The sequence below is a fragment of the Anarhichas minor genome, unplaced genomic scaffold (genome assembly GCF_050575085.1).
Source record: "Anarhichas minor isolate MPS153535 unplaced genomic scaffold, ASM5057508v1 ptg000030l, whole genome shotgun sequence".
NCBI lineage: Eukaryota > Metazoa > Chordata > Actinopteri > Perciformes > Anarhichadidae > Anarhichas > Anarhichas minor.
The window spans coordinates 9,185,008-9,208,581 of NW_027466476.1; the positions used below are offsets into that span (position 1 = coordinate 9,185,008).

The window sequence follows — 23,574 nt, forward strand, 5'->3', positions numbered from 1 at the left end:
ACGAGCTGTAATATGATTGACGGGAATTTCACCAAACCACAATACACGTGGGTGGAGACGCGACGGCGCCCTCTGGCGGCCACCTGCAGCTGGTGTCGTTTGTGCCGTTCATGTGTAGTCAGATTGCTCGGAAATATATATATATATATTTTACCACACATGAACACACAAGAAGCATCAGTAAGTTAATTTACCTCCCACTTCCTGGCAAAGGAATATCATCCATAGACTGTATATAAGCATGCATTACTAGTAGTATCAATACTACGTTGAAAACAGTCCAACTTGTTAGCTCAAAGCGCATATTCAAACACCCGTTTCTGTATCACCCAGTGGTACTTGAACGCAGCACTTTCGGCAGCTATTTTGTGTTTCTCTAAGCACCGGTACAGCCAACAGCGTCTACAACCGGGAATATACATCGAAATGCCGGCGGATTTGAGCCAGTGGACCGGGCCTCTCGCCCTGCAGGAGGTCGACGAGAAGCCGGCACAGCCTCTGACTGTTAAATACGACTCTGTGGAAGTAGACGAGCTCGGCAAAGTGCTCACCCCGACACAGGTTCGTCCGCTAACTAATGTCGGCTAGCGAAGCTAACAACTCAGCTAGCTTAAAAAGCTATTGCAGCCAACATACTGACGTGTTGTTTGTAATTAAGAAGCACTGCTTTGCAATTAATAATGTTGTCAGCATGTTTGCAAACAATGAATTAGGTTACATAATGTCTCCAGCGTGTCTGCAGCTTTAATAGATGGCTAATAGCGCCTCCTAACGGGTCATCATGTCAACACCTGTTCACGTGCAGGTGCAGAGTAGACCCACCTGTGTCGAGTGGGAAGGATGCGACTCCAGTAAGCTGTACACGTTGGCCCTGACCGACCCCGACGCTCCCAGCAGGAAAGACCCCAAATTCAGGTGAGAAGAGAAGGCAAACCGGGGATGGAGGTGCAGGATGGCTGCAGTGATTAATGTGACGAGGAAAGATTTAAAATGTGTGCAGTTAAAATGCACGTAATGGTTTCAAATGAAGGGCAGCCCAGTGTTTCTTTTGCTTTCATCTGCTAGGAGAAATATTACTGCATTGTAAGGAACCAGAAGGTTCCCTTGGTGGACCCATGGTGCAGGATTCAGATTGTCAAGTGGCTCTGGGGCATCCCACCCACTTTCTGTGCATGCACACTGCTGCATACAAGTACTTGTCAAGCACACGGTAGACTTTACATAGATGCTTGGTTATGTTTTGCCCAGAGCGCTAGAATAACTTACTACATAAGTCTTAGATTTCATGGTTTTTGCTTTTCATTGTAGGGAGTGGCACCACTTTCTGGTGGTCAACATGAAAGGGAGCGACGTTTCCTCTGGCTGCGTCGTGTCGGACTACGTGGGCTCTGGTCCTCCCAAGGGCACAGGTAAGACGAGATGAAGCTCAGAGAAGCATTGTTAAAGATGGTTTTCACGTTGACAAGCTAAACCTATGGTCTTCCCAGCAGCACTGTAACACAACATTTAAAAAACCTTCTGTCTTCGGTCCCCCTCAGGTCTCCACCGGTACGTGTGGCTGGTGTACGAGCAGCCGGGCAGCCTGTCCTGCACCGAGACCGTCCTCACTAACCGGTCTGGAGACGGCCGCGGCAAGTTCAAGGTGCAGAGTTTCAGGCAGAAGTACAACCTGGGAGCCCCGGTGGCGGGAACCTGTTACCAGGCCGAGTGGGACGACTACGTTCCCAAACTGTACGAGCAGCTCGCCGGAAAATAAATGAAGAGACTCGACTGTAGAACGCTCAGCACTAGGAGCCCCCACGGAGGCTGGCGGTCTGGAGGAAATTCCCGTTCTTGCAAAAAAAACAGTAACAAGCATTTGTTTTGTGTGTGCCACTGAATCCCGTTTTATTTCCCACTGTTGCCTTCCCATGCTGTGACAAAAATAACTCCTCTTAATGTCACCTGCAATAAATGTGTTAAAACACAGAAATTGTTGCATTCTGTTTTCTGATCCAGTGGTGGATGATACATGCTTAGAGCCTCCATAACATCTTAGTATATATTATTATATGGCGTTTCATGATAAATGATCAGTGAGAGGTTTTTCTTTTTCCTATTGAGATGTAAATAACTAGAACCAGCAGTGTTGCTTCTATGGAGGGTGGGTTATATTTGGCACAGTTTACAGAAAGTACTTTTACTGTAAAAGGAGTGCGCAGACACAATATACATTTCACCTGGAGGAACTAGGGTCTAAAGTTAGTTCCTAGTCCCCAAAGTGTCCTAAATCCAGAGGCATTGCTTTCGCCCGGAGACTATCGTTGCTTTTTGGGGACACGAAATGTAGATCGTCATATTATAAGTGTTCCTTGGTAGAATAGTTCAGTCTGTCGGGAGTCATTGTCATGCCCTTCTGCACAGTTTAAGTGATTAAATGTTTAATATGTGACTAATATTCTCAGCTCAAAGGTCAGAGATTGGAGATCTTTAGCAGAGATGTGTGAACATTGAAATCAAGGCTCAATCTTTTTTTATCTCCTGGTTTGTTAGGGTTATCTTTTTGCTGTAACACGCACTGAATGTGATGATCATGAGGAATGACATATATAACAACACGCCCTTAGTTTGTGTGATGAGCACTTTATTTACAAATATAATTAAAAGCTCTGACAGATTCATGCTTTCTTTTAACCTGGAAAAAAAAAAAAAAATTAAAGTGCATGCAATAATAAAGCATCATACTGGTCTGGTTTATAAGAAAATACACAGCTTGGGAGTTGTGTAAAGCCAAAAAAAAAAAATCAGATGAAAACCCCATTGAAACATGACTGAACCTCAAATACTGTCTGAGGAGGGGGGAGAGGAAAAAAGCGCCTTTAAAAATTCTTTTTTGATTTGAGTGACAGTTAAAATACAATACGAAAATAAGTAAAAGCTCTCCATAAATCCTTCTATACACAAGGTACAAGTCCCCCCCCCCCCCTCCGCCCCCCCATGAAGCCCTTTGTGCTAGTCTGGAGGTGGACTTCACGTGTATTATTATTCACATTGGCTGCCAGTGCAGAGAAATCAGTACGAGTACCGTGATTCGCCCTCCCCTCAGTAATCAAATTCACCTTTATTGTATGCGTACCTGTATGTACATGATATTTGTGTCTCAAAGTATCAAATTATTCAAATTTTCCATAAAAATGTCCTGATGAATAAATACCAAAAAGTGTTGAAAGATGCCGCTCAGACTATCGGCTGCAGAAGGATCAGCTGTTTGATTTACCGCTCGAGACAACCCCCCCCGAACCAAAAAAGTAATCACCTCTAGAGATGCACGGTCTCATCCAACTGCCCTCCGTTTGCTCTCCCTCCTTCTCTCATCTGCCAACAACACAAGTGTCATCATTGCACAAGAAACACTGTGACTATGTTATCATTATTCTTACAAAAACATGACAACTACAGGAAGTTATCCAGCATATTGGGTTTTTTTTTGTTGCCATCTTGTGACACCATGAGAGGCAAGGAGGGGGAGGAAGTTCAGATGGGTTTGGTGGTCGTGGTGGAGGAGGGAGGGGGGTGGGCACTAAAACCTGCCGTGGACTCTGTCTGACCGGCCCAGAAAACACACGGGAGCTGATTCTGGAGCTGGTTTTGTTTTTTCTTCTTCTTTTTTGTGTTTGACTGTGGGATCCAGCAGCAGTGAACACCTCCAGGTAAAAGGAGAGGAGGGGTGCACGGAGGCAGACGGGACGCCCCGGGGGGACCACGAGAGACCCTCATCTGTAGTCGTCCTTGGGGAGGTCCAGGGTGCCCAGGTTGCCGAAGCCCAGCCGCATGCTCTCCATGTCGAAGCTGTCGATCTCCCGCTCCTGGCGCTCCAGCAGGTGCTTGATGCGGTCGGTCCGCTCCTTCTGAATGGAAACCAGCTCCTCTTCAATCTGCAGGAGACACGAGATATTCAGGGTTCATTTATTGGAGGAGACATCTCTGATTAGTTTATTTCACTTATTTAGTTGGAATTAACATGATGGAGATGGTCGTAATGGTTTTATTTTATAATCCAAGTTAGTTTTTCTTTCTTTTTTTAAAGTACATTAATGCAGGTTGAGGTGTGTTTTGCAAACAACAAAGTGTAACAGCTTTAAGACATTCTCTATCCAATATTCATTCTCTTTTAACCCTGCAGTTAAACCGTTATGTATGCAACGTAAACTTCACAACAGATGTGGACACAACATCTTTCAAATATACAGTCCAAATGCAATCGTAATGTAATAAATATATTACTTTTTAAAGCTTATGTTTCATAACAAGTGTGGAACAAATGTATTCTCAAAATAGAAAGGTCAAAAACACGGCAGCTCCAAAATAAACAAAGAAACAACTTTATGAATTCACAACCAAGCAGATAGTTGACCGGAGCAATATAACACGACTTAATCCAAGACTAACAATATAATAAATCATTCTAAAATGTGTTATTTGAGATGCCGAAGTTCGCTTGGCCGACCCACAACAACTGAAAACATTTAACTTAAGCGTCGACAGTGTGTGGGAGCTGACTTTTGTCTCCACTAAAATAACAATGTGAGACATTTAAGGTGTTCTGTCCCAACAGGTGCAACACAATGAACAGTGAGAGAGATACCAATCAAGCTGCATCTGTACACGCTTACACAGTCCTGATGAGCACAGTGAGGAATAACAAAGCTGGCTGTGAATCACGAGTGTGTGACGGGACTTTTTTTTTTTTTTTAAACAGCTTTTTTTCTTAAGAGCAGTTTGGGGTAAAACCTAATCTTTAAGGTCTAATATTCAATTTCTGTTGTTTGTATTTGCCAGAGACGGACTCAAATAGGAGAAAAGCCTTACAGTGTAAAGGACTACAATACACCACATTACAAACTGCAGCCAATCGTTAAAGCAACACTCCCGACACATTCAGTTTGTAACCTTTACGAATGCTGTGTTTAATGTGTTCATGATGTTCCTGTCGACCCCGCCGTAGCTATTTCATATCCTTGATGTGTCTGACTATGACACGAGCCACTGGATGCACACTTTCATGTGCTGTGTGGCAAGTTGCATTACTCAGGTTGTGTCTGCTGGATCTTTCATTCGACACACACACACACACACACACACACACACACACGCAGACAAAACACTGCATGGCGCAATACGGCAATCTGGCCAACTACTGAGCATGCACAGAAAACTCCAGACTCTGACCATGAGCCGAACCGGAGGACAATAGTGCTTCTAAAACCATGACATCATCCCAGTCCCGTAGTGCAGATCCAGACGCAGCCAGGAGGGGGCGACAGACCACCACGGAGGTCCACTGGGCCCAGCAGAACTGGATCAGGGGCTGCATTTCAAACCCTCTCTTCCTTTGTTGTCGGAGTGCTGTCTACTAGACTGTGGCGATGACGTCGGTCACTTCGGAAGGAGGCGGACTCGGCCGCTCTAATCTCGTCACATGTCATCGGCGTACACGGCAGCTCGCCTGAATGGTCCCATAAAAGATGCGTCGCAATCACGAGTGTCATGCAACCAAATTGGGGGACACAGATTGATCCAACTGGGTCAAATGCAGGTGAAGAAATGTAAAATTATAACAAAGTATGAAAGCTGCAACAAAGCTGCAGTTGTCGCAATTAAGATGACTTCATAATTGATTGAAAGTACATCTATTACACTGGATGCATGCAACGACCAATTAACAATAAGCTTGACTGTACCGATTCTGTCGCGTCACAAACAGAGGACGACAAAAATATAACAAGAGAACCATACTGTCGTCTGTAGAGATCTCACCATCATTAGGGGTGTGTGGGTGAGAAATGGTTGTGTGCTCCCTGCAGGAAGGCATGCTGCTGTCATCCCCACCTGTGGTGAGGGAAATCTGTGTGTGTGTCTGTGTCCGTGTGAACTCACGAGTGTCTGTCTGGGTCGCCTTTCATGCCCGCACCGCCTGCTGAGGTGGATGCAAATGTGTATCCGGACCTCTTCGCTTAGGCTTTGAGGCGTAGGACTGCTTATGTTTCTACGTTATTACCGCCCGCGTGTGTACGTCTACACACCTGCATGCTTCGAATCTTTAAAAAGGCGTCGTTACTTCCTTTATGTGATGTACTGTAAGTCCTGCTGGAGCAGGATGTTTGAGGACAGAATACAAATAAGGATCATTCTAAACCTCAAACGACGCCGTTTGTGTCTTCTTGTGCGGGATGGGGTCACTTAATGAGGTCTTATGGGGAGTTTTAAGTAATCCATGACCTTTAAAAAAGGTTCAGTGTGCTTTAAATAAAGTATTTTGTGTGAAGTGTTGTCTCAACAACACCTTAAGGGAACAATATTTCTAGTTTTTTTTAAACAAACCACATTTGAAGGTGTGGAAAAAAGCCTAAGAGGAGACGTGATGACAGTCTCTTCTCAAAGTCATTCATGCTGTTGCTTTTGGTTGTACGCACATATTTGAGGGCCAACTTTCCCTCTGCACACCTGAGCAGGTTGTCGGATTCAGAAAGTGGCATTCTGTCTGAGAAGCAGTTAGTTTGAAGCCTAAGAGGAGTTTATCTGCATGCAGACCAGGAAGAAATGCAGCCTTTGAATGACGGTGGCCTCGAACTGACCCAACAATATCAGACGTATTTAAACCCAACAAGTTAACTATTCAAATATACAACATCTTACAACACATCTTAGTCATTGGCCTTAAACTGTCTAACCTAACTTTATGTCTGTTTTTATTTTCTTTTGAAACCTGACGTTGTCTTGTGAATTGTCTGAATTTGTGATTTTTATTTTACTTTTTCTTTTTGTTAAAAAAGCCCTTTGGATAAACTGTGTTGTGTTTAAAGTAAAACATGAACAAATAAATGAAGGATTGGACGTGTGTTGAAACTCAAACTGGCGGGGGTCTTTTAAGTGAAATACCAGGTTTCGGTCAGAAGATGAGAGGGAATAAATTCTCTCCAATTTATGCATTTAAAAAAAAGATGTAGCCATGTTAAAAAAGGCCTTTTCAGGAGTGTGCCTTGAATTATTTGGGGAATTCGTTCCTTCTCTTTGTCCATTGTGTTTCATTTAAGTAGGCAGTATTGATCACCTGCAGAAAAACAACAATATCTCCTACAGAGCAGCAACAAAAAACAAAATGGCTCTTTTAAGAAATGACGAGTGTTTCCTTCAGCACACCTTTTGCTCCAGGTGAGCCCGTCGCAGCGACACCTTCTGCTCCAGCTTCTGCTGCTCGCGCTCGTGCTGCGCCTCGGTCTGCATCTTGATCTTGCTCTGGTAGGCATTGAGCAGCTCCATCTCCTGCTGCAGCTGCTGCCTCAGGGCCTGGCACTCGGCTTCCTGGGCCTCGTCCAGACGCAGCTGACACAGCCGACCGTGGACCGCGACAGGGAGGGAGGTACAAAGAGACAGAGAGAGAGAGAGAGAGAGAGAGACGGGTAGATTGAGGGGGAGGGTGGAGGTACATTGATAAGACACCCAGAAAGAGAGTGAGAGGAGAGGGAAGGAATATAGACAGAAAGGACAAAAAGTAGGGGAGGGGACGAGGAGACGAAGGGATGGAGGAAAATGGAAGGGCAACCGGGACAGACAGGACACAGAAAGACAGTGGAGGAGGGAGGTTTAGAGATTTCATAAAGACACAAAGATTGTAAATAAAGGTGAGATAAAAAGGGGACGAAAGAAGAGAACGATATAAGTCCAGGACAAGATATGAGATGAGGACAAACAAGGGGGAGAAAAAAAGTGAAATCATGAGCAACAGGTGGAGAGAAAGGCCTCACAATCATCTTCAAAAGCCTAAATAATGTCTAATCACAAAATGTCCAAAACACATTATTGTCCAGAAACAAAAAGATGACAAAAAGTGAACGTTCTCTCCACTCACCGCCTGCGAGGCCATCATCTCGTTGATGCTCTGCTCGTATTGCTCAGCCAGGATGGCCAGCTTGCGCGTCTGCTCATCCTTCAGGGCCTTGAGCACCGTCTTGTGCTCGGCCTTGGGCGTAACTTCCATCTGGTGGTGGCGCAGGGCCTTGTACTGCTTGGTCTGCACCTTACATGTGTCCTGGAACTGCTTCTTGATCTGCATCTCCAAGGCCTAGAGGAGGGGACAGACACAGACAGAAAAAGAGACAGTTTAAAGAGTATTGAATTTATTTTAAAGGTTGTCGTGGTTAACAATAGGAACAGTTCTGCTGCTGGAGGTTGAAGGTTTCAAACAGCAAGGGGCAGAAATCAGAGTTCTGCTCTCTGTTATCCTTAAAATGACATTCAGAGACGGCACATTTTGTTTGTTCTTTCACCATTTCTTCCAGATTAGTTTGTTACATCCACGTTGCATCACTGCTTTATCAAAATCTCTCCAAAATATAGAAGACGTTGCTCACGGCTTGCGCCATCTTAGAGGTGGATCCAATTTATGTTTTCAAAGAGACAAGATGAAATCTAAAAATGAATCCAGGCATTTTAAACAAGTTTTTTTGTTGTTTTTTTACCGTTACCTTACATTTCAAGCACCTCCTGACAACAACCACCACATCTATAATATCCCGGATCAGAAACTGTATTCGTCTCGAGCGTCGACTCACTTTGAGGTTCTTGGGCTGCTGCCGGAGCTCCAGCACGTGTTTACGGTGGAGTTCACGCTCACGCCGGTTGTTGTACTCGATCTGGTTCTCCAGCTCTGTCTGGTGCTGCAGGCGGATCAGGTCCATCCGCAGCTTCTGCAGGATCTTCAGCTGCCTGAACTCCAGTTCCTGCATGGACTCGTCGTGGCGGATCAGCATGGCATGCTCCATCTCTTTCTGGGTCTTCTTCTTGTTCAGCTCCTAGGAGGCCCGGGAGGAAGGAAGGAAGGAAGGAAGGGGAAGGACATTACGGGTGACTTTCAGTGGGTGCTATTGATTAGCATTGTTAGCTCAGCTTGTTTTCAATGCGACATTCACACTTTCACATGTAGAAATCAATTTTCCTCTTTGTTTGTTTCAGAACGTCGGCTGACAGAACGTCGGCTGACATTATCAACAGCTGAAAAATCAATAAATATCTCTCCATCTTTCATTTAAACACTTCCTATTATTCTATTTTCCAAAACATTAAAACGATCGTCTAAAACGTGAGTTTTGTGTGTTTTCTCACAGAAAGCTTTCGGACATTCTAAGACCTCATCCAGATTTACACAACAGCTTTTCGGATTGTGACATTGCTGGCTTGCTTTACTCTGTAATAATCTTCTTATGGTTAATAAGAAACACTTCACAGATAAAGAACAATGGGAGCACAGTTATCAGCACAGTGCTGGGAACAAAATATGTCGGTGTTATAATCACACTGGGCCTGTTCACGGCAACATCACAGACAATAACTGATAAACAGGGGGTTTGGTGAACTTCAGGTGTACGTTTAACAATTAAATGAAGTTCATTTATAATTTATTCACGTGATGTTTTTAGGGATGTACGTTCTCCGCACCTCTCGGATCTGCTCCTGCTCCAAGTCGTGCCTCTTAATCATGACCTTGCGCTTGAAGGCGCGGCAGTTCCTGTCGTAGAAGACTCTCTGCTGGGCCAGGAGGAGGGCCTCCTCCTCGGCCTGGGAATGCTGCATGTTCTCCTTGTGCTTGGACAGACGCTCCTGCTTCTCCTTCTTGGGTGTGCTGTGGTCCTCGTTCATCTCCTGAGAGAGGGGCGAGAGTTACTATGAGAGGAGATTGTTTTTCGACAAGTACAGGACAGAGGAGAGTCACAATTAGTGTGAGGCTGTAAATTTGAGCTGTTATCGGTAGGTTTATCGCACAAGGGTCATTTATATGTTTTTAAAGTTGTAATTGTCTATGCAAATGCCAGTTTAACTGGTAAAATGAAGACAATGGCTAATAGGTTTATGGGCAGTGGGTGAGGAGATATTAAAACCAGTAGATATATGACAAGCAAATATAATCTAAAGCAAGCAGAAAATGTCCAAACTATGCGTTACATATGCATGTTTTGAATGTGAAAATGAACAACGCCTCGATAATAAATACTCCAATTGGCAAACTCCAATTGACCGTCTGTCTGGAACGACTTTCATAGCCAGAGGAGGGTTTGGGGAAAAAAAGCCACATCCCTCCTCAGTATGAGTTCTCTTTCTCTGTCATGGGCTTGGAGGTAATCTACAACTCCAGCTAATGCACTTAACACATGAGCCTGATCCCCGTTCTCTGTGGTGTCTAATTCCGTTATAGCCCTCAGTTGGTGGGAAATATCTCTCCCTTCCAGCGATGCTTTCTTTTAACTGCGCTGACCTAATTTTGGTCACTTATCTTGCAACTGAAAACACAGTGCATCACTCTCCCAGCCCACAGGAGTATTCTCTGGGCTCGGCTTGAAGGTTGTGGAGGCACACAAATGATACTCTTGTGCGTATGGATTTGTGAGTTTCCTTGCTGGTGTGAATATACATGTGTAGGTACACAGTGAGTAGGCCGAGTGACTCAACACAGCTTCCAAAAGACCACTCTTGGTGGTACTGAATGTGCATGTTTGTGTGGAGGAGGGCTGATTCAACAGTTAACGGCATACAGTGTCACACACGAGAGAGACGCACAAAGGGGCTCGCTTGAGGAGGAAAAAAGGAAACCAACAAACGCGGCACACCTCCTTAATCTTCTCCTTGCAGAGTTTGTACTGCTTCTTTTGATTATCCAGAAAGGTGGTCAGCTCCTTCTTCTGCTGGGCCACGATCTGCTGCTGGAACTTCTTCTCATCTGTCAACGCCGTCTTCATCTGTGGGACAACAGAGACGAGTGGCTGTTAGCTTAGCATGGAGCTAAATACAGACTCCAAGTTTATCACCAAACAGTGAACAAATAAAACAATTAACTGACAATGAAAATGACAGTTAGTTGCAGCTCAAGTGTCATGTTGGTGAAGTGTTTATATGTTTTCCATGTATTTAATATTATTGTATGGCCACTTAAAGACACGGCACTGATTGGTTGATTGAAGTTATTAGCTGTTGTAGCTAATGATAAAGAAAATTGCAATATGAGCAAATTTTGGTTGGTAGGAGATTACAAAAAACATCATTATCCAAAAAAATGGAATATTTAATTGCCAAAACAACCTATTTTCAGGCCATGTGTTCTGACGTAAGCTAATATCTAGTGACTAATTGGTTTAGCTGAGTGACATGTGACTGTGTGTGGTTCAACAGATATACTATCTCCCTGGCTGATCTTGGGTCAGGCGCTGCGTGCTAATCAAAGAGATATGCAGCTTGGTTTTCAGAGCGGCACATTCTGTGACCCACTTCGGCCCGTGTGTTTCATCTTATGTATAATTGGGTGGCAGCGGTGTTTAAAGTCTTAGCGAAACTTGCCATAGCATTCAACGTAAGACTACGGTTGGAGCTTCGTCAAAGCAAAAAATGTTCCTCCAACAGCTATAGAATCATTGTTAAAATTAGCATCATGTCCTGAAGCCCACCTCCCCACCTCCCCCCCAACTGCTGCACGGTACACGTAGGTCGGTGTGATCGTCTGTGACATTACTGTACTTCTGCGTCCACTCATGTCCTATAACCCCCACACCCCTCACAAATCCCACCTCCTTCTCAGAATGCACGGCGTGGCGCTTGGCCAGCTTCTCCAGCTCGATGTAGGCGTTGTTGGCCTGCGTCTCCACCTCCTTCTGCAGCTTGAGCCGGTGTTCGTCCATCTCGGCCTTCAGCTTGTTCTCCAGGGCGATCAGCTGCTTCTGGTGCTGCCGCCGCATGCGCTTGTAGCCCGACATCTGCTCCCGCAGCTCGCTCTCCTGCTCATGCTCGTGGATCTGCTTGGTCACCTGTGGAGAAGTTAGGAGATGTGAACGTCCCGATATCGGATTTGTAATCAGACCGTAAAAAAAATCTAATTATAGAACAAATACACAGCGGTTATTAAAAAATAGTGTGCATCCAAAAAGCAACTTTTAGCATGTCCCCTGTCCCTTTTCAATTTGATAGATCCATGTATTTGTTTCATCTTTTCCAAGACAAACTGAAAACAGAATTCACTCAAAACTGTAAAGCAGTGATGGGAAACTAGAACCTTAAAAAAAATAAATGCTGCGAGATCCTTGAGCCACTAGAGCCCAACAAAAGCCCTTTTATCTGACCATCGCACATACACAGCTACGGCATAGATCGCACAACCACAAAAGGATCGAAAATGTGTTCAAGTCAGATGGAGCAAGAAAAAAGTTACAAGACAATTTTTTAACATTTACATCATTAAATTGAATCTAAGACGAGGACCATACTGACAGGTCTTATAGCAATGTCACCCATCTTTTTCTTTTTTTTTTGGAGCAAATCCTGACACACCAACCTGAGGACAGAAAGGGTTCTCCACGTCTAGGTAGTACTCGCTCCGCATCTTCTCATAACTTCCACCTGAACTCCTCAGGCCAAACATGATGGCGACTTTAGCCAAGTGCACCAGCATCCAGGAACCTTGTGCAGCATCCTATGCCCGACAGAACCCTGCCTGCGCTCCGATGCCACCCCGAGACCCACCCTTACTGGACGACGACGACCCCCCACCTCCCTTCTGCCTGGTTCGTGCCCTGGGCACGCAGCGGCCAAGGCAGGCGTGTGAACTGTGAATGAGGCAGGCCGACCGCGCGGGCCAACAAGAGCACAGAGCGCCCCTTTAGTTGGGCTAACGCTAAGCGGCGGACAGCAGGTGGGTCACATGAATACCTCATTGAGAAAGAGTGAGAGAAGTTGGAGAGGAGGGGGGGGGGGGGGGGGGGGGTTACAGACGAGCAGGCAGAGAATTGAGGGGAGGTGGGGGGGGGGGGAGAGAAACAGCAGATAGAGAGACACTGGGAAAGAGTTCTAGGAAAAAATGGAAATAATAAGATGTAAAATAAGGGAATCTAGAGGAGAAAATAGGAGGTTGAGCTCCCCCCCCCACTCCTTAATCTGTGCTGAATCAATACCCCACTGTAACAGCAGCTCTCAATCCCAGTCACTTGCTCCGCTGCCCCCCTGCATGCTGCCACAAAGAGCCAAGTCACGTCATGTGACGGCCTCTTTCACACAAGGCTCAGGGAGGGAAAAGGAGATCATATTCAGGGCGAGGAAGGGGGGGGGGGGGGGGGGGGGGCATGCAGGCTAAAGGTGAATATTCCAGTGAGATTAGTAGGAATTAAGCAGCTGAACTTGAGTTATTCTGCTTATGTTGCAGTTCAAGGTGGTCTTAATGTTGTACTGAACGGACACGGCTTGTTGAATAGAGGAAACGCTGTGCTGGTGGTTGCTGATGTGACTGATCTGTGTAATAACAAATAAGTAGGGCAGCACTCGTTTGATCAAATTATTAACAATATTCCACTTCGATACACGGGCGGTTTGAGCTCTGCTTGTTCACCAGGTGTCCGATGAGCTCTGCTCCTCAATAACGCGTCCTAATAAAAGGGCTTTGAGAAATGTCGCACGATGTAATATTCATCTTGCTTCTGATTTGAGTACAAAGCCTTTAAAAGAGCAGGTCAAGGCTGTTTTTGGTGTTGCAAAGAAGGCATTCAATTTGCTAAAAATGGATGCCGCTGTGCAGAACATAAAATATTGTTAACTAATTAAATGAACTGTCATGAAATATGATACGAGTGAACAGCTCTTTTATGTACGCAGTTCATATTTTATTGGAGTAGAAGAAAAGTATTTATTCTACCAAAAAGACTCGCAACACTGTTCTTCCTAATTACACTGGCCAATGTTTAACGCCTGAACTGTTCCTTTGTTAGGAACGAGATGGAAGAAGAAGACATGGTTGTGCTGTGAATGTTGCCACGTGTGTAAAATGAAGTAGTTTGGCTAAAGAGGGGAAGCAAAGAGCCTCCATAGACATTTCTTTATGCGTTTTCCTTTAGATGTACAAATCTTTGGGCCTCAAAAGCAAAGCAAATGCAAAAGAGCATCTGGTTTACCCACAACCCTTTGACATTTACATATGAAATAAGTCTTTTGAATATTTGCTGCTGTATAATTTCATAGCAGGTATAAATAAAGCACATGGCTGCGCTGTTGTTGACACGCTGATAGTTTTATACAACCAGCAACCGCGAGCTGCAGACGAGTCAAACATCTTACAACGCTGTCGTCTCTCACAACGCTTCAGTCAGTTACCTCACCTGGCCTATAATAAGCCCTGCCCTCCCTCCCACTCGTTCGCTACTTATTTCTCACATGCGTTCTCCTTCTCACTTCACCTCCTCCTTCTGCCGTTTCCCTTCCTCGTCCTCCATCTCCCTTGAGGATTTTTCAACCTGCTCTCCTTCTCTTTATTGTCCTTTTTCTTCCCCATAGTCTTTCGTCGTCTATCTGCCGTCGGTGTCCTCCACCCCGACTTTACCTCCTGCAGCCACCGCGCTCTTTCATTCATTCGCTCTTTAATCTCCCTCCATCACTATGATTTCCTCCTTTGTCTTTTGGATGTGTGAGCAAATAAATATCTCACTCATGAATTTGCATATTTGTTTTTGAGGACGCAACTTATTACTGGTGGTGTTGTTTTTTTAAATATATTTATCAATTCGTTCCTCTTGTCAATGTTCTCTCTCTTTTTTCTTTTCTCTCTCTCTCTCGCTCTCTCTCTCCTCTCGCGATCCATCACCCTTCACCATCTGGACCCCCCGTTCTTCTCTCTCTTTTGTCTACCTGCTGATTCCAGTCTCGGCGAGTCGAGGCCAATCTGAGGACGTCTGAGCCTCGGAAGAAAAAGATGATGTCATCCTTCTCTCTCAGCGCCGGCGGGCAGGACCGGTGCTATCGCACCACGCAGATACCGTGGCTTACGCGATGCCGCCGCTTTTCAAGACAGGCAGCCTCAGTTACACAGAGCTGCCGACACAGTGCGGGGCCACCTCAGCTGCTTACACCTGAGGTATTTCAGTTTGACTTGAATCCAACTTATACAATTGTTTTAAAGCAGGAATGAATAAGTTGGAAGTCTGTGGTGTGCCGAGCATATTTCTATTACGTTAAAGTGATTCATGAGGAGTTGGAAGGAGGGAAGGATTGCTTTTCTTCTTAAGTTAAATTAATGTGAGTAGAGGACACACAAATGAAAAATATATATTTAATAAATAAAATATTTCTAATAATCATAAGATTATATGTCAAAAATAATTAGATAAATCACAATTATGGGCTAGTAACCTTATGATCATATTGCATATAGCAGTCATAATTATGAGAAGAAATGAAATTATAAAAATGATCTTAAATGAAGGTTGTTAAAGTGGCAGTAACTTTGCTCCACAAAGTTGCACTGTTTTTTTCCAGACTCTGCTGTATGGTTTGCTTTATTACATTATTATTGAGGCCTCTAAAAATTCCCATCAAACAAAAAAAAAAAAAATCAACTCTGTAGTCTCTACTGGTACAGAAACAACCAGAGATGAGTGGTCGCAAGAAGACATTGCTTGGCTTTACAGGCAGGGGTCACAGGTCAACAAGGTTGGGAACCACTGCTTTAGAGACTTCTGAGGACAATGATGAGAACGTGTCCCTCAGAGAGACACTGACACACAGCTACCCATGTTTAGCTAGGCGTCCACAGAAGGAAAAGCTCAGCATTAGTGTAGAAATGCAAGGTACATCATCAACAGATGCAATAGGACGAATTCTTTGTATTCATTGTCTCATTTAGGAATTTTAGAGGGTCTGTTTTTTGGGGACTGTGGCATGTTTTTATTTCCAAACCTCGAATGTGAAAAGGTGTACGCTGGAATTGCAGCTCCTATGGATGATGCCTGTAAGATTAACAAAAAAGCAATTTCCAGTGGTATGAGAATACAGATGAAGGCGACCTGTTGTCATAATAAAAAAAAAAAAACAGTGTTGGACTATCAGTGGTTCATGCTCTGATCAAGGACAGTATTAATTCTATTCAACTCAAGGACAAAGACGCATGCACACACACACACACACGTCTTCTTTGCTCATGTGCTCTCATGTCTGGTTTAAGACCCGACAGCAGAAGAGACTCACAATTACAACCACTGGGTCATGGATGGGTAAACGCACACACACAAACACACACACTTTAACACTCACATACGCTTACACACACACACACACACGCACCACAACTACTTACTAGTTACTAGAGCTGGTTTCCATGACAACAGACGGGGAGGGAGAGAGAGAGATAGAGAGACATGGAGAAAGAGAGAGAGAGACTCCCGCCCCCTTTATCCCAGGATATAGAGTCAGATCTAAGAATGATGTATGATCAAGTGCAAGAGAGGAAGAAATAAAGGGAGAGGGCGGAGGGAGGGAGGGAGGAGGTAGTGTGAAGCGTAGTGCGAAGCGTAGTGCAAGAGGAGAAAAGGATAGAAGTGAATGAGTGCAAAGAGAAGCAGAGAAATAGAGAGATGTTGCAGAGACAAAGAGCCAGGAAGAGGTAAGAAAAGAAAAAAGAAGAAAAGATGGACAGACCGGATGAATAAATATCCATAAAGGAGGAGCTGCTGCTGCTCTTATAGGCGTTTTCAAGGTTGTTCCAACATGGATCCACATCACATTTCCTTAGCGTGGAGACATTACATCACATCCAGACTCAACGGTCGTCCGCCACATTCGCAGCCATGTTTTAACAGGAAGAAACAAAAACAAGGCCTCGCTGCGCACTTGTATGCTGCTATTGTGTAAACACAACACTGAGAGAGATTTTGGCTTTTGCAAAAAGCATTTCTTTTGGCATTTAAAGCAACAAGGTGAATGTTGCACATATGAATGGACCTGGAACCCTTAAAGCACATACAAACATGTTTTATGATCTCAAAAAGAGGTTTGTTAAACGTACCAGCGAGGCTGATTTTATGGTGGCAAAGCGGCCCTGGTTCTTGTAGTTTTGGGCCTGGCTGCTCTTGTCGGAGGAGGACGGCCTCAGCCCTTGCAGGTGGTCCCTGTGGATCCCATCGTCCCAGTTGTACTGATGGTCCTGAGTGAAACACACATACAAACAGCACTGAGAAATGCAAACTGAGCACAAGTCGTCCATTGATTGTCAGAGTTGTCATCTTTTAAACCTGGCACTGAAGTGAGTTATAATGAACGTACGCTTGACCGATTTTAACACTAAAAACTGAGCTAGTTTCTCTTTTTTAAAACTTTTTGAATAACAAAAGTCCCCATTGATTTTAGGCGTACGACATCTAAACTTCAAAAGGAATCTTCTGCATTTGCTAAAACCGCGTCAACTGTAACCTTGCAAAAACATGAATAAATGTCAACACTCCATTAAAAACATGTTCAGGAGGACCAAAAGAGTCGATTCATGTGAGGAGGGAACTTCATCAGCATCTGAAAACAATGTGTGTCACTTTCATTTGTTCTCAGCTCAGCCCCTGAACTTGAATGGCTGTCTGTTCATAAAGTGACATCCTTATTCATGCACTGTCAAAAACACACAGAGCAGATGAAGAAAGAGAATGAAAGAGCAGTGACAGCCCTCTCTTTACAGATGTTTAAGTCATGTGAGGATGTCAGGCATTGTGTTGACCTGTGTGTACTGAATGTATGCATGTCTGTGTGTGTGTGTGTGTGTGTAAGGTGACAGAGCTGTAAGTGGGGAAACGGTGGGGAGTGTGTGTTGTCGACATGTGTACACAGTCTTTGTTCTCTGGGTGTGAACGGCGTTTGTGATGAACTTGAAGCGATCTGCCAAACAGTGAGGACTGTGTCCGTGGTTTCCATGGTTTCAGGGTGTGTGTGTGTGTGTGGGGGGGGGGGGGGGGGTTACGCATACACTTGAAAATAGTAAGAGAAAACCCAGAGGATGTTCGCACGGAGCAATGTGTCCTTTCAATTTTAGAGTGCACAGTTATAGAGGAAGTGATACTCGTAACATTGCAACATGTGTTGATTATACGACATGACCAATTCAAATTAAAGGACAGTTATTTGTTGTGTTTATAGTTTTCCTCGTCTTTAATCAGACTTTAGCTCCACCACGGAGGATTTACCTTTGCTGGTGTTTACTTGTTTGTCTCTAAATCAGACGGAATATTTCAAAAACCTGAATGGAAATCAATGGAATTTGGTGGCCAGATGGGCGTCGCGTGAATGAACAATGGATTGGACTTTTGATTTGTGATCTGGATTTCAGATTTCAGCCATTAGATATTTTTCTTTTTGTCATGATGAAACACTAATTTATTTTCAGTCCGAGTTAATCCTATTCCCATATTTAAAGATTAGAGCAGTATTTCCTAAACAGCAGCACAGGGGTTACTTCTGCAGCTGTCGGGGGGGGGGATCGTGGAAGCATTGTGGAGTTGGTCAGCTAATTGTACAGAATAGATTTAGTAAAAAAACAAAAAATTTCTGTTTAGGAGGAAAATAAAAACATAATCTGGATTACAAATTGGTGTGATGTTTATCTTTGGTCACATCCCCATATTAAACTATTGTTGTGTCCCGACAAGACCCCCCCCTTTTTTGACCCCTTTGTGGGTTCATACAATGATATAGAAGTGCATCATTTAGCATGAAAACGCTGCCATCAAATCAACTGTCATTGGCTCTTAGGAAAACGCAGAATAACTAGTATAATAACTAGCAAATGCAGCTAGTATAAAACATGTCCATGAACAAATAGATCTAAATGCATACGTTAAAACAAGGTAGAGTTCGTATCGTGCACAAAGGCTTCGAGGCCCCGCCTCTTCAGGTGACTGAGGTAGACTATATCTGTATTGCTGCAAGTATTTTTTGTCACATGTTTATTCTCTAAATTAGCTAAACAGCTTTTCTGAGGTTTTACTATAATATTTTGTACAGCGTCGTAAAGTGTTTTTGTAGTAAACGCTCAATTTCAAATGCAGTTTTCAACCAATAGCAGCACTATATACTAGTATATACTAGGTGTGACATCGTCATCAGCTGTGACTCTGGTGGTGTCGATGAAGGGGCACTCAAGCTCATCTCCTCACACGGGAGGATTCTGGGGAACTGCTCTCCACTTCCCAGCTCTGGTTTGGTATGTTGTGACCCGTCACCACCTCCCTCCCACCATCCGCCACGTCACCCCTGACTTTTACCTTCTTGGTGTGTGGGGAGGACTCCAGGGTGCTGCTGTAGTCCTGGGGGTGCATCATGGTCATGTCGGAGCAGCTGTCTTCCAGCACCTCCTGCATGCTGTTCACGCTGCTGCTCTGGCTGCCCGTGCTGACCGAGGTGCTGGGGATGGAGTGGTTGCTTCCCAGGCTGTTCATCTTACAGCTGGCTGCCTCGCTGTCCTGCAAGGGAACATCCACACATATTCATAAACACATGCTGCCACAAATCAACACTCATGAAGTCATACAGAGATGCAACTATACACACATACTTCACCCCCAGTATACACAGGCCTCTCCAAGTTCTCTGCAGTCACCTCAATACAAGGGAAATAACTAATGACCTCTAGATTGCATTAGACTCAACGTCATGTTTAATTGTCTATTAACCTCAAATTGCTCAGATGTGTATGTGCTAGTATCATTCACCTTCTAATGTTAATACACATCTGTATGCCTGAGATGTGTTCAGATTAGAAGGCCACTTGAGAGTGTGTACGTGATAGATATAAGGAGTGAAGCTACACAGCTTTTAGGTGCAGCAGACATACTGTATACATAACATATATTAGGATGTTATAATGAGTCCCTCCACACGCAGGGCATGTTCCCCTGAAACCAGGAAATGAGGTTTAGGACTGCAGGTTTTCTCAGTAAAGCCTTCAGTGAGGTCTGGTGGCCGCTCTGAATTGCGTCACGTGGTGTAGGATGACACGACTGCTCTTCTTGCTGCCTCAGGTCAGGTCAACTAAGTGTCAGACTACCGCGGCTGCAGCTGGAAGGCTCCTGTTTTTGGTGTGATGTAAGAGGGCCGAACGGCTGTGAGGAGCCATGAACTGTATTTTTGTCTTCTATCTATTTTATTTGAACAGAAAAATCAGTTAATAAGGCCACTTTGGACAAGAGTACAGTATTTGGCTCCTCCCTCTTCACATCACTTCAGACAAACTATCCTGTTCTCACACTCTTGAGCTGCGACTCTGAGCTCCAGGAGTCCTGCATAGTCGACCCAATAAAGTGAAACAACTCCCGCACTGCAGTGCAACACAGGTGCAATATTAAACTGCAGTAGAGTCGATTCATTGCTGATTTTCTCGGGTTAATATCATTACAAAGTGATTGTTTACAAGGTTGTGACTGCTGGAAGGACAAAGAAATGTTAAGAAGTCAACTTGCACTCTAGGAAATTGTGATGGCATTTTCAATATTTTCAGATACTTCACAGACCAAGGACTTGATTGATTAATCTAGAAAACACCTAGCAGATGAATCAATAATAAAAGCCCTACACTGCTGCATGTAGCCTCTGCCTGTCAGAGCGTCTGCTGCTGCTGTTCCCTGTGAACACACACTGTGTGTGTTGGTTGATATGAAAGTTGATTTCTGTGAGGATAAAGCTGAATTTAATTTGGTTTTACACAAAATCCATGAACAAATAAAAAAAAATAAAAAATGACTACAGACTTCACTTTGAGGTGAACAGAATTGAAATAGAGCTCAAAGGATTTCATGTTTTTAACCCCTTGTTCTCCACTCGTCTCCTGCGACTGCTACTCCTGACAAACTCTTTTAAGCTCATCTCCCTGTTATTTCTTTTTTAACTGATCTTTTACATCAACCCCTCCCTCTTCCTCCCACCTCCTCCTCCTCCTGGCTCTCTCCCAATGGTCCGTTGTGTTTCTCCTGGTAGAGGATCTTCTTCATCTTGCGGTACTGCAGGTTGTCCAGCTCGCGCACCGCATCCTTGGTCCTCTGGATGAGGTCGAGGAGAATGCGCGGCGAGCGTTCCCGACGCACAAAATCATGCTGGACGGAGAAGAAGAGGGAGAAAGTGAGTTAGTGGGGCTGGTTGGGTCAGAAGGTTTTCTTAAATGAGATAGAAGGAGGAAACAATTGGTATAGGAATTTAAAAGTAGTAAAAGTAGTTTTTTTTTTATACAGTAATCTGATTTAATTCAAGTATTGTTTCAACTTCAGCTTTCATACCATACAATTAATGACCCCCAAAACAGCTAAATAGCAATTTCAAAATGTTCTTTTTATTTTGTTGATTGTACTTCCAAAGTTCTTACCTTAAGATATTTGTTAGACAACACATTACGTTTTAAATAAATTAAATTATAGCTTTCTTTGGAAAATAAACTGTTTTTTGCTGGAATGACGTAAGAACTGTGTACGATATAAAATGAGTTACTTCTCAGTACTTTTGAAAATGATGGTTTGACAACATCTCACAGTTGGAGGACCTAAAGGTTTTGCTGTCTGTCTGCTCTTACAGATCTTATGAATGGGGTTTAAAGGACGTCTAATTTAACAGTTTTGGACTGAACTGCCTTCAACTTCTTTCATCCGGTGTATTATTTCAACGAGCACCTCGACTGTGCCCGTCACTAGAGGGCGCCTGCATGTTGCTCAGCCCGTCCTGGGAGTCCCAGCACTCTTCATCCTCTTGTACACTGAACACATGGGATCTGTGCAAGATTGTCCATAAAATCGATTTTCACAAATACTCTTAATCCTTTTCATTCCAATAAATGAAGTCGTCACTGTATTTGCCTTGGCACCAAGTTAATGACAGCTTCAAAATAATGACAACCATTGAGTAGTAATATGGTAATTAATTGAGAGGTTTCAGTCTTTAAATCCAATTTGTTTTTCTAGCAAGCCCACAAACATTAACCTCTCTGGAAAGAAAACTGTATTTATGGTAATAGTTGGAATTTAATAACAGAATCTTTGGGACAGAAAAGTATAGAAGACCCCATGAATACAAACTGGATATTAGAAACCTAAAAGTCCGACAGCAAGAAAGTTAAATAGAAATTACTTATGAAAATATGCTTATTCAATGGCATCTTCTTTCACCGTTGTACACTAAACTCAGGTTGAACTCATTTGTATCACATTTTCAAGCCGTGACCAGCTTTACTGTAAGAAGCCAAACTTTCTGTAATTTGATGGAGGTGTAATTGGGTGGGTTGGGGCATTACGCTTTTATGTAATTATTTATTTTGTGTTGCATAACCAGCAGGTCAGTGTGGGTGTGTGGGGGTCAGGTAAGCATGAGGTGGTGAAGATGTGTTTTTATATATCTATTTAGCTAAATAAAAAACGCTCTCCTCTCTCCTGCACTTCTACCCACTCCACCACACACACCTCCCCATAGTCATTCTCATTCATAAAATATTGTGTGTCTGAAATGTATGCAACCTCAGAGTACAGGACTAAAATATATATACTGTATAAAAATCTTTTAGGTCTATTTCCAGCTCTCTTTCTCTGCACACCTTCCTCTCCATGTGACACATGCTGCTGTAATGGGTTAGTCAGGACACAGGGGAATGACATCACGCTCTGAAAATAGAGACGGGAGTGATTTGTCCCGTTTCCTGACGGACCTACACCAGAGTGTGGGCGGTTGGCCTCCTCCGTCCCGTCGACCGGCCGGAAGCCGTCGCCGCGATTCTTCCTCATTACGAGGTTAGTGTTGAGAAGAAGCGACGGCATCAGTGTATAATGTAGCATCTTCTACCAGAAGTACTGATCCATCCTCAGAGATTTACTCTGTTCGGTATCATCAATTTGTGACGTTAAATGCAGTACATCACATGTTATCATTCCGTTTTGATGTATATATTAAGATGGTCATTTATGTGTATAAATGATAAACATTAGGTTCATTATTGAAGTTGTTTAGGTCATAAAATGTACTTCTGCCTCTGAACAAATATACATTTATTTAGTTTATTTTGAGCTTGCTGTATAAAAAAAAACTTTTTGGGGTACCCACTTTGCTTGAGCCGAACATGCTTAATGTATTAAAGGGATAGTTCAACATTTGGGGAAATACACTTATTCTGTTTCGTGCCGAGAGTTAGCTGAGATAAATTGATATAGCTGGAGCCTGCGTCTGGTTAGCTTAGCTTAGCATAAAGACTGGAAACAAGGGGAAACTGCTAGCCTGGCTCCGCTGGATCCACCTACATGTTGTACAACACAGATAGCTTCAATCTTCTCATCCGACTCTCAGCAAGAAAGCATATTGACTGAAAATGGATTTTGATAATGGATTTATCATTTAAGTCGTGTATCAATGAAGATGCCATGCACTGGTTCCAGCTTCTCAAATGTGAGGCTTTGCTGCTCCTCTGTTTCATATTATTGTAGTTGAATAATCTTTGGACGGTCGGACAGATGAATCAATTATAACACATCCTCTCGTGCTATGGGAAACTGTTCTGTTGCACTGGAGATAGTGGTTTGTGGTTAATTTAGGGGATTAAAAAAAACAAACACCCGAAAACGAAACAACCCAGAGCTATTTTTTAACTGTACATATTATTTTGCTTAAGCGTATTGAGTACTTATGGGAGCAGGTCGTTATTTTATTATTTGCATAATTACTATTGTTCTAAATGAGGAATACAGGGAGAGAGTTTGTTTAACTTGAAGCCAGAACACTGATTGCTCAAGGCCC

The 23,574-nt window shown here is 43.6% G+C and overlaps 2 protein-coding genes across 9 annotated transcripts in view; one reads left to right on the forward strand and one right to left on the reverse strand.

Annotated features, from left to right (window-relative positions):
- The first annotated feature begins 337 nt into the window (after window positions 1-337).
- Window positions 338-2,955, forward strand: pebp1 (phosphatidylethanolamine binding protein 1). Its single transcript, XM_076104513.1, has 4 exons — window positions 338-561; window positions 806-915; window positions 1,309-1,409; window positions 1,539-2,955. Exons 1-4 carry the CDS (start codon window positions 427-429, stop codon window positions 1,754-1,756), a joined length of 564 nt encoding a protein of 187 aa, XP_075960628.1. The 5' UTR covers window positions 338-426; the 3' UTR covers window positions 1,757-2,955.
- taok3a (TAO kinase 3a) overlaps window positions 2,607-23,574 on the reverse strand; it is a 60,090-nt gene continuing 39,122 nt past the window's right edge. For all 8 annotated transcript variants that reach the window (XM_076104505.1, XM_076104509.1, XM_076104507.1 and 5 more), the window contains 10 exons: window positions 20,736-20,903; window positions 19,080-19,277; window positions 16,841-16,978; window positions 11,592-11,828; window positions 10,641-10,769; window positions 9,475-9,678; window positions 8,592-8,831; window positions 7,889-8,101; window positions 7,180-7,362; window positions 2,607-3,914 (listed from right to left, as the gene is read on the reverse strand). In XM_076104505.1, the coding sequence (XP_075960620.1) occupies window positions 3,753-3,914; window positions 7,180-7,362; window positions 7,889-8,101; window positions 8,592-8,831; window positions 9,475-9,678; window positions 10,641-10,769; window positions 11,592-11,828; window positions 16,841-16,978; window positions 19,080-19,277; window positions 20,736-20,903 (1,872 nt within the window). In that variant the 3' untranslated portion in view covers window positions 2,607-3,752. The remainder of the gene's footprint in view (window positions 3,915-7,179; window positions 7,363-7,888; window positions 8,102-8,591; window positions 8,832-9,474; window positions 9,679-10,640; window positions 10,770-11,591; window positions 11,829-16,840; window positions 16,979-19,079; window positions 19,278-20,735; window positions 20,904-23,574) is intronic.